We start from the raw sequence: 11,298 nt of genomic DNA on the forward strand, positions 1-11,298 counted from the left end.
GTGGGGCAGCCAACCGCGGGGGACCCGCCGCCCGCCCGCGAGCTGGTGCGGCCCTCGGTGACGGAGCTGTCCCAAGTGAGGACCAACATCCTGTGCACCGTGCCCGGCTGCGGCAAGGTGCTGCCCAACAGCCCGGCTCTCAACATGCACCTCAGCAAGGCCCACCGGCTCCAGGTACCGCCCGGCTCGGTGATGGCCGCCGGTACCCGCGGGGCTGCTGGGGGAGCGGCTATCGCGGGTATCGCGGGGCGTCTCGGTAGATCCTCCTGAAGAAGCGTGCCCAGGTTCATGTGTAAATGCATCGGTGTGCGCACAGGTCGGGCGGGCTGTGGAGGATTGCACGGCAGCAATGTGCAGAGTGTTACCCGTTACGTACCAGCCGCTGTGCTGGTAGCTCAAAGTTTGGGACTCGGTTTCCGTTTATTCCCTTCGGTGTATCGCTTGTTTTTCTATGGCGTGGGAGGTGCACCCGCAGCATGGGCAGCGGCTGGCAGCGTGTGCAGGCCGTGCCCGGCCTCTGCTGGGTCATCCTTCTGCTTTATTTGTTGATAATATCGGTGAGCGACAACACAAAAAGCTGAGGGTGCCATTTTGGAGAGAAGCACTCATTGCCACGGCACTACGTGTGGGGAGGAGGGTGGGTGGCTGAGGGTGGCCTGACAGCAAGTTGCTCTTATTTTTCTCCAAGTCCCCGTGCAGGGGGTATGAGGGTGAATGCCATTCCTGGAGAACTCTGAGCACAACATTCCTGGCTGCATTGGGAAGAAGCAGCTACAGAGGGCAAACAATTAACTGTTGTTTACGGAAACGGCAAAGGAAGGAATCAACAGCGCGTTTCAGCCCATCGTTTGTGAGGAGGAGAAAATGATCTCAAGGATACTTGCTGTGAATCTCAGCATTACAACTCCCATCTGAAAACAGTGAAAAGTACAAAACTGAATAGAAATGCAATACGCACCAACAACTTTTGTCTTAATATGTATTTTGCCTTCCATATGCATATTTATGGATAGAGGTATAAGAGTAGTTTGAAGTGGTCCTTCAGGCTCAGCAGACAGTTTTGAACTGGGTCTGAGTGTTTGCAGCGCTCCCTGATGCTGCGAGGGCAGCAGCAGTGTGTTGTACAGTTAAGGTGAGTAAGGAAGTGCTTCTCTCTGAGCTGACTTCTTAGTGCCCTGTGTAACTGTAATATGTTTCGTGCACCTTTCTGCTAAATCTAGCTTGGGGAGGTACTGAAACATACAGTTTCAGGTTGCATACAGCTTCCCAGAAACATCCCGCTTATTCCAATGTTGTAATTGAGAGAGAATATTACCAAGGCTTAAGGGAGATCAAATTTTCCATGTTGTCTTTCAGGTAAAACATATTCAGCGTTATGCATGTCTTCACTATGCATCTTGAATGGGAGAATAAGGGTACTAAAGTAAAATGTAAATGTAAGTTTGTTACTCCGTGTCTCCATAGGGGAATGGAGTTGAACTAATACAGGAATTTTTCCCTTTAAGAGAGATTTGATTCCCAAGACAAAAATCATAGAATCACAGAATGGCCTCAGTTGAAAAGGACCCCAATGATCATTTAGTTTCAACCCCCCTGCTATGTGCAGGGTCGCCAACCACCAGACCAGGTTGTCCAGAGCCACATCCAGCCTGGTCTTGAATTCCTCCAGGGATGGGGCATCCACAACCTCCTTGGGCAGAAAAGTAGTTTAGTAGACTGCGTTTGTCAGCGAAACATGAAGAATTAGTGAAAGTGAGGCATAGCAAATAAGAGAGTAGGGAGGTACTGGGGAATGTAGTAATTCTGAAAAGGAGAGAGGCTGGCATGGTTAATTTGCATTAATAAAAGTAGTACCAGCAGGATCTTTTCATGACAAAAACAATGCGGCATTGTCACTGCAGAAGGTATTTACATAGAAAGCAAGATGAGCCTGTAAAAACAGAGTTACATGCAGTAGTGCTATTATTCTTTTGTGAACCTGTAACAGAAAATTGATCAGTCTTGGTTTGTAACAGAAGTAGTTGAGATGGGAAATACTTGTAAAAGTTGTTTGTTTGCGGATGTAACCAATAGGGTAGTGCTGCTGTGGGAAGGACAAGCGTGGAATATTGCAGAAGGATATTGGCTTTCTGTGTCAGGGTAAGAATCTGATTCAAATAAGGTGAAATACCGAAGATGCGTAGAATCTTCAACAATTATAAATGGCAAGTGGAAATTAAAAAAAAAATAGGCTTGTTTGGCCTACCAAAGAAGAAATGGTGAAATGTTAATTTCTAGCTGTTTGTTTTCTGACTTCTTAGCTTAACTGAGCCAATGAAAACATGAGAACAGTGACATTTAATTTAGAAACTGGCACTTAATATATTAGGCTTGAAAACTTTTGAATGCTTCCGTCTTTTGTCTGTGTTATTTTATGGAGAGAAGAGGAAGACTTCTATGTAGTTTAAAAATGAATCTAGAGGAATTAATATAAAGGATTCAGTGGATTCCTGTGACAACAAGGAGACTGCCATCAGTGCTGCACTGCAGTGCGCAGCTTGCCCTCCGGGTAGGTGACCCAATGCAAATGTTACACTTAGTTCTTATATAGTTCTTATTCTAAAGCAGAGTGGACTTATTTCCTCAGAGCTATCATCTCCTGCTTCCAGGAATGTTGTGAATGTTGCCTGTAGTCTACTGTAAGGTACTGTTTTAAGTTAATCCAGCAGACAGAGTAAACCTGCTGCAGGGAAGCCAGACGTCACAAAGTTCACCTTGGCTAAATCTGTAGCACAGACTGCTGCTGCCTGCTCCTCCTTGCTGTTGGTACAAGTCCCAAGTGTTAGTGTTCCTTACAGTGCATCTGGCTGTGCTGTGAGGTGTTAGTGTGCAACAAATACCTCCAGTAAAGCTGTCAGTAGGTATTGCAGAAATGTGGGGAATAAAATCGGATGTACAAAGAAAGGACTTGTGAAAATGCCTAAAATATGTGTGATTAATCTTGTAGAGCCAGGATGGCTTTGAAGAAAGTCTAAACAAGGATAGTGTCTGGTTAGGGTTACTTGTATGCATACGGAATCTCTCAACTTGTCACAGCAGATCTGTTGTGATCTGCACCTGGAAAATCTGTGTTCCAGCTGTTACATCTTCTTACTTATGTTTATGTGTTTTGATAACAGTTGGCATTATTCCACACCTTAGTACTGAAGCCATTTCTAAAATCTGACTGTGGTATATCTGCTGAGTGCCTGAACATATTTTCCTGTCATTTATTGGATTGCAGTGTTAAATGTAGCATGCTTTGAATAAATTCTCATGTATTCCTAAATAACTCAAACTGCTGCTTACTAAGCTTACCAATTTCATCTGCACTTGGAGAGTACAAATGCAGCTTTGATTAAAGGGATAAATATTATTCCTCCCAAAGGCTTGAAGACTTGCATCTAGTGAAATTATTTCTGGAAAAATTTGGAGTTAAAGAGTGTAATTGCAGGCAGTGGGGCTGGAACAACCAGATTTCACAGTGGTTATTCAGCAGAGATAAAACACGCCTGTTACTGAATAGCTTGTCCATGGGAAAGGCTGCTGCTTAAAGTGCTACAGCATTACAAGAAAACTCCCCCTTGATGGAATTATTCTGGTAGTGGGGATTTAGTGTGAGAAATGACAGCTGTTTACTTCACCTGAGCCTATTGCACTTTGTGAGTCCTTGCATATGGTCTGACCTGTGCAAACATGACAGGGCTGGAATTCTGCCCAAAGAAAGCAGCTGAGAAATCACTGCCATGGCTTCCACATTTCACCACTTCCCCTGCTTCCTCCCACTCTTATCATACTGAGGAAAATCAGGTGCAGATCTCAAACAAGGGTCTATGCTAGTAATTCCTACCTGAGCAATGAACCTGGAAGGCCACTGCAGGCTGCTGTAATTGGCTCTGGGTCGGCCTCCTGCTCAGTCTCATGGTGTAAGGAGACTGTCAGGTAACCAGAGCATCAGCTTTTGCTCGTAGTTTGCTTTTAACTTTTTGGTAATACAGTCGTTTGGTATTTCCACAAAGACTCCTTTGGTTAGGTTATACATAGAGGGATGTGTCTTGACCGGCTGTGGCTGTGTTTTCAGTAGCAATAGGTTCTCTATTGTTGAATAATTTGGATGTTCCCATCAGTGTGTCCCTTTTATAGGTATTTTTGTGGTTGTCTTTGAGCCACTTAATATTTCTTTCTTTTGTTGTGTGTGTGTGATAATTCTTGTGAGGTACATGATATATTTTTATTGTATTTTTATATGTATCATATTATTGGAATGCACAGGTAAATTCATGTTTGGAGTTTCAGAATTGACATACCAGCTGTCAGTTTTGTAGACTGGACAAATTTTGGTTTGTAACTTAATTTGCTGTGGGAAAAAGGTTTTTGGCTCAAATCGTGTAATAGATGGGTGTATCTTGCAGCCTTGAGCAAATATCTTGGAGGAGGTAGATAGTACAGTACCAGTACTTCATGAAGCTTGTTATGATTTCACTCAGTAATTTTGATGAATTTGCAAGATAGTATCCATGGAGGTGGAAAATTCCATTAGAACTTCCCATTCGCTTAGTGAAATGCTTTCAACTCATTGAGGTGTGTAAAATAATTGAGCCAAAGTTGAGGTGTATTCTGAATGCTGCCTTTAATTACAAACCTGTAGAACTGTTGTCAGCTTCTCAATTTATTGTTTTTTTTAGGATGGAAAATTTAATGCACCAATAAGGAAGGGTTTGAAAACTCCACAGAAATTCTACTGCTGTCCTATTGAAGGCTGCCCCCGAGGACCAAACAGACCATTTTCCCAATTTTCTCTTGTAAAACAGGTATTCCTTTTTCCTACAGATTAATATCATACCAATTTGTTCCAGACCATTTTTACTCTAGAGTGCATGCTTTCTCATTCAGATAGGAGCAAGTCCTCAGCATGTATACAGGGCTCGGGTTGTATGTGCATTAGCTCCATGTGGGCATATGGTTGGTGAATTTGCATCAGAGGGCTCGAAGCTTTTGATCAAGCAGATGGTGGTATGTTCTGCTAAAATTGACAGCTGCTCTCTGCAAATTAGTAAGACTGAGAAAGATCAGAGAGGGGAAAAAATCAGCAGCAAACAATGAAAGTTTGAAATGCAGCAGAGGCTTTTAAAATGCTTTTTCCAGTGGTCAAGGTTTAACATTTTTTCTGTTTTACTATCAAAATACATTTGCTTACAAGACATCTGATTAAAAAAACACGTAAAATGGGTTTCTTTGTGAAAGATCAAAAAGCATACTTCTGTTGGTCACCTATGGAAGCCTGGACTGTAGGAGATGAATGCTACATGGTGCCATAAATGAAAAGCAAAAGTTCTGCTGGTTGCTCTGTAGCTGTCCTGTTTGACTTGATAGTGTTTGCACAATAGTAGATTCTCAAGAGTATCTACATGTTGCAACATAGACTCTTTGGGAAGATTGGTCTCTAGCCAATAAGACAAGGACAATAAGAAAATTCATATTTTATCAGGACACATAAATTTGTACCTGCATTTTGAAGTGGTGGAAGCTGCTGGTACAGAACTAACATGATCAGGAGTCTCCCAGTACTTCATTCTCATAGCTTGGAGAGCTGAACATACTAGGAACTTTGTGTACACACAAAGTATGTGCAAATAAAGTCTCGTTAATTGTTACATTCCACTTCTTGCCTGCACCCATCTTGGGCAGCCCTTCCTACTGAGAGATTTCAAAAGATTTTAATCCTGCTTCTTAGTGCTATTGAACAACTAAAGAAAAATATACAAATATTGTTTTCCTAAAAATGGCTTAGCTGAAGGGCTAATGTTTACTTTTCATTGTGTATTGTAGCACTTTATGAAGATGCATGCTGAAAAGAAGCACAAATGTGACAAATGTAGTAACTCCTATGGTACAGAATGGTATTTGAAACGGCATATAGAGGACTGTGGCAAGACTTTCCGGTGTACTTGTGGGTGTCCCTATGCCAGCAGACCAGCTTTACTGTCTCATATTTACAGAACTGGACATGAAATTCCTGCAGAACACAGGTAAAATTGAAGCAATTAAGTACTGCTGCTTGTATGCTTCCCTGAGTCCTCTGTCCCCCATATACTGGCTTTCTGTCTCCTTTCTGTTGACCACGTTTGAGATTAGCTGAGATTAGCTGAGATTGTTTTAGCTGTAAAGCAATCTGCCATTTCTTTGTTCTGTTGCTCTTAGCAGTTTCTGTTTTGTTTCAGGCAAAGACAGTTGTCTAATCAATACCATCAGTTTTCCCTGTATGTAAACCAAAAAGTTCCATCAGCAAGTTACTGATGACACTTTGCTGCATGGCATAAATGTTTGTGGTTCTTGTTGGAGCAGTTCTGTGGAAGTAGAGATGATTTGGAAATGCTTACAGCTGGTAATGGTGGTGTGCAATGCAATTGAGTTTTTCTTGTATAGCCTAGTCAACTTTGCTACTGTAAGTGGATTTTTTTTAATGCATGTTTTGATTGATAGTTTTCAGGTGTGCCTGTATTTCATAAAGGGCAATCTGTTTCCTGAGACATAACCTATCTTCCTTGGAGGCTCAGCTGCTGCAAAATTAGTACTCCTTCACACAAAAATTAATTGTGTCCTCAGTTTCTGTGAGAGACCTTTACCTGACAATAATTTCATAAACCTGTCTTGTCAATGCTCAGCCTGAGCTAGCATCAAAATCACAAAGTAACTGCCTTCAGATCAATGTTAAACATCTAAAGGGGAGAAAGCCTCAAAGTCTCAATCTCCATTTAGAACATAGATCTTCATAAAAGCAGAAACCTTTTTTTTCTTCTTCTTTTTTTTTTTTAAATGGGAGGGTAAGGCATGAAGTTTTACAAAACAGAAGTTCCTGGAGATCTTTTTTATTTTAATCAGGATTAGTCCTATACAGCCTCATCTGGGATTTGAGTTAATATTTGCAATGCAGTGGCTCAAAAAATGGATGGCAGATGTATTGTGCTTGAAGGGAACATAAATTATTGATCTCATATTCACAGGGATCCTCCTAGTAAGAAAAGGAAAATGGAGACCTCTGTACATAATCAGCAGTTGGCAGAGAAAGCAAATAAAGCATTCATCGATACACACAGTAATAACCCTGGGACTCAGGAGCTGGAATCATCTGAAGTGAAACTAGTGGCATCTTTTGAAGGTTCCTGCAATTCTAACTTCACAAAGCAAGTGCACCCAAAATGTACACCGAAGATGCTTTTGCCAAAGCCCAAGGTGGCTTTGGTTAAACTTCCAGTGATGCAGCTTGCTCACTTGCCTGTGTATGTATCTGCAACAGATTCTTCTGTCAAGCCTGTTGTAGTGGCTGTTGATAATCAAGGTTCAGTTGTGAGTACTGTTCATTTATTGCCTCAATCTGTGGGAATTCTGATTCCAGCACTGGAGGCGGAAACACTTGTATTTAAAGATTCTATGCCAGTTTCGAAAGTGACAAACTCTGGTGATAACGAAGCAGTAAGTACTGGTGTACAAGTTGACTTGGATAAGGTTGCATCAAGTAGCCCAGGACAAGAGCTGGGGAATGTTTGTCACAAGAATAAAATTTCTTCAATAAATGTACAGACTGACTTATCTTATGTTTCTCCAAATTTTGTACCAGCTGCAGCCTGGACTCCCGATTCTTCTGTATCTTCCTGTTCTCAGACAGATCTGTCGTTTAGTTCACAGGTTTCATTACCCATCAGTGTACAAACACAGACATTACTGCCTGCTTCCAAACTGACTTCGTCCATAGCTGCTCAGACTGATGATTTTAGTCAGGCTTGTTTTCCAACGTGTGGCATTTCTAGAGAGACTCAAACCAGTAGGACGCAGGATTCTATTGATGGACGAGTGCAAATGGACCAGGCTGTAATGTGCAGTGACATCTTTGAAAATGTTCATTCATCATATAATGGTTCTACTCAAATTGAACTTCCAGAAAATAACTTAATGGCTACAAATATAGATCAAACCTTGCTGCAGAGGAGTAATTGCAAGAGCCTCAATCAAGACACAGCGAAGTCTGAATCTCTTATTGGGTTCAGTACCCAGGCTAATATACTTCCACCTCAAAATACGATGGATAATCAAACTCAGACAATGGACTTGCTAAGTGATCTGGAAAATATCTTTTCAGGAAACATGTCTGGCCAGACACTGGATAATCGTGGCCTTTTGTCTGAGACTAGTTCTAATGCTGACACGCATCTGCCATCTGGTTCATCACAGAGCACTGGAATAGACTTTGACATTGAAGAGTTCTTTTCAGCATCCAATATCCAAACTCAGACTGAAGAGAGTGAGCTTGGTACCCTACCCTCCGAGCCAGTTTTGGAGTCACTAGATATTGAAACTCAAACTGATTTCTTATTCTCAGATAGTGCCACTCAATCATATAGCTGCAGAGGAAATTCTAACTTCTTAGGTTTGGAGATGTTTGATACACAGACGCAGACAGACTTGAATTTCTTTTTGGACAGCAATACCCATCTGCCTTTAGGAAGTATTCTGAAGCAGTCTAGTTTCTCCATGAGCACTGACTCATCAGATACAGAAACCCAGACAGAAGTATATCCTGCCACTAAAAACGTACCTAACCAGAACATAGAAAGCAAAGTCCAGCTCAATAGTGCTGAAACACAGACTATGGATAGCTGCTTTGAGAATCTTGGGAATTTATTCCTTACCAGCAATGAGACACAGACAGCAATGGATGACTTTCTTCTGGCTGACTTAGCCTGGAATACAATGGAGTCCCAGTTCAGTTCAGTAGAAACACAGACCTGTGAAGAGCTGTGCTCCTTGTTTCAGAGCTCTGACAAGCCCAGTCATTGAGTACTGTGTAACAGAACTGTTTCCTGTGGTTTGAAATTAAGTTATTGGGGTGGGAAAGATGCATCGACCAAGTAACCCATTTCGCATTGTTGAATGTAGTTATTGTGTGCGGTTGGCCTAAAAGACTTTTCATGCTGAAGGTACTAAATTGAAAATGTAACTTCAACATAAGTTATATGTGCATAAGGGGGGGGGGAGCATAACATGTTAATGTACATTTGAACCTTAAACAGTTTGTGGTGCCTATGTTTTTTGCTCAATCTTCATTACAAACTGCTTCATTTAAACTGAAGAACCTTTTGAAAGTGTCCCACGTATATCTATTTCTGGCTTATGTATAGGGTTCCACTGTGCTAGACCAAAACCTGGCCTGTCCAATTCAGATGCTTCCCTGAATTGCAGGGGAGGATTCTTTTAGTGTAAGCTACTTCTGTTTACTTTTTTTGGTAGCTTGTATTTTTAATCTGGCATGAACATAATAAGCCGTACCATTTTTTCCTTTATGCCTTCACAGCTCTTTCTCCTGTTCAGAACATTGCAACTTGAACACCCGTCCAGCAGCCATAGATACATGTAGACTTGAATTATGGAGCACTGATGGTTTGCAAAACATGTAGAAAGCAGTAGTTGTTCTTCCCAGGTGCTACTGATGCCCTTTGAAGGGTAGAAAAAGAGCTTAGAATACATAATCACTTGGAAAATTGTTACGATGTCCTTTTAGCCCTTGTCATCAATGGGACTGAAGTGATTTAAAGTCTTCAGAAGGGATTTGCTTGAATTATTTCTGACTGTAAGACATAAATGTTACAGTGTTTGTGCCTCAGAAACTGGAATAGTTTGTTTTTTCTGAAATTCCTCTATTTTCCATGAAGATGTAAGTTGGGAAATGTCACAATGGCTTATATTTCCACTACCTTAACAAAAGCCATCAAGCATGAGAAACTGAATTCTGTGAAATATTTCTTTTCCTGTACTTGGATTTATGTTTCCAGAACTGAAGCAAACTCAACTGCATACAACAGAGCTGGGAGATGTGCTCACAAAAACCCTTTCAGAAAAGATGTATTTTGCTTTTGCACATTGATCTGAAGCAGGTGGTTCCTGCAGCTTTTGGGAAGTTTTCTGAGTGTAATCAAAAACTTGGACTGATCTGTCAAAGAGAAACATGCGACCTCTTGGATTTTTGTATTTATTTTACCCTTTGTACTGTGCTTGTAGCAGATGTATTCACATGGAAAAAACAAAGCCAGTTGTGAATGTATGCTGGAATTTGGCCTTAACCGATTCTTATCTTCTTGTAATGCCTGCAGAAATGTAGGCCTCTGTTTTTGTCCTGGACAGGTTTTAGTTTCTATTACATTAATTGAAAAATGAAACATCTTTATGTCATGTTCCTGGGCTTTACTTCTCTGTTGTTGGGGGTACTGTCTGCGTGTTTGCTAGGCATCCCACCACTAACGGCTGTCCAAGCTGCAGTTTTTGAAGACTTGCTGTGTTTTGTGCACAGCTTCGTATCTTCAGCTCAAGGATGTGGGAGTACAGTTACTCACCCAACACAGCTAGCTTGTTTTCTTGAAAATGAGCAATACCTTTTGATTTTATCTTACCACTCTTTAAATTGCCATACTTAAGTCAATACAGCAATCTGATAAGTATCAGAATCCTGCACTGGTGGCGTATGTCCTTCATTTTGGATATATTAAATATTTTTGTGAAAATGCAAAGGCTGCAATAAGGCTGTTCGTAGTTGCAAAATCCCACAGTAAAGCTACTGAAACCTGGTCCAAAATATCCTTAGTCAATACTACGTATTCTTAAAAATGAAACAATTTATTTTAAATGGGTAATGGACTATTTTGACCACTGTTTTCAAAATAAACTTCACTGAGAGCTATTTCTTGGTAGTACTAAAATGATACTTATCTCCCTTTTTCTGCAGTTTGTCTCTGATTTGATTTTCAAGGCACTGACTCTATTGTAAGTATTGGTCAGTAGTGACTTACTATTTTGCTCATTCTCTCCTCTGTGTCCTCCACTGCCATTTGAGCCGCTATATGAAAAGTAACATCAGGTTGTCCACAACCTTTTAGCACAAACTTTTATCTGGAAGTGATACTAATACTACTTGTGCTTGCTCTTTGCATTTCCTGCTTAATTAAGTTACGCTGCCATTGCTGGCTCTTGATCTGGATGTCTGTGTAAATACTATTCTAAAACTGAATTAGTAGTTTAATTAGTCTAATTAGTGGTAGACTTGTGCGTTTCTTTTGTATTTAAGGAGAAAGGCTGAGATATGCCACTGTCTATTAACCACTGCTTCAGCAAGTCCAGTTTTTTGTCTCTAGGAAAGATAGTGCTCCAGTAACCTGTAGAGTCTGACAAATTGCTACAGTTGGTCAGGCTATTTCCAAATTCTTCATGGTTCATCATGGTGTCAGGAAAAAA

The 11,298-nt window shown here is 41.0% G+C and overlaps 1 protein-coding gene across 3 annotated transcripts; it reads left to right on the forward strand.

Moving 5' to 3' along the window:
- The first annotated feature begins 6 nt into the window (after positions 1 to 6).
- ATMIN (ATM interactor) lies at positions 7 to 11,298 on the forward strand. 3 transcript variants are annotated; one of them, XR_795075.3, is made up of 5 exons: positions 51 to 174; positions 4,704 to 4,829; positions 5,848 to 6,047; positions 7,023 to 8,993; positions 9,368 to 11,298. XR_795075.3 is itself a non-coding variant. In XM_010718064.1 (4 exons), the coding sequence occupies exons 1-4, from the start codon at positions 145 to 147 to the stop codon at positions 8,851 to 8,853; spliced, it is 2,187 nt and encodes a 728-aa protein (XP_010716366.1). In that variant the 5' UTR covers positions 7 to 144; the 3' UTR covers positions 8,854 to 11,298. The 3 variants fall into 3 exon arrangements, 1 of the variants encoding a protein (XP_010716366.1); XR_795076.3 differs by having other exon boundaries at positions 10,793 to 11,298; XM_010718064.1 differs by having other exon boundaries at positions 7 to 174; positions 7,023 to 11,298.

The sequence above is a fragment of the Meleagris gallopavo genome, chromosome 13 (genome assembly GCF_000146605.3).
Source record: "Meleagris gallopavo isolate NT-WF06-2002-E0010 breed Aviagen turkey brand Nicholas breeding stock chromosome 13, Turkey_5.1, whole genome shotgun sequence".
NCBI lineage: Eukaryota > Metazoa > Chordata > Aves > Galliformes > Phasianidae > Meleagris > Meleagris gallopavo.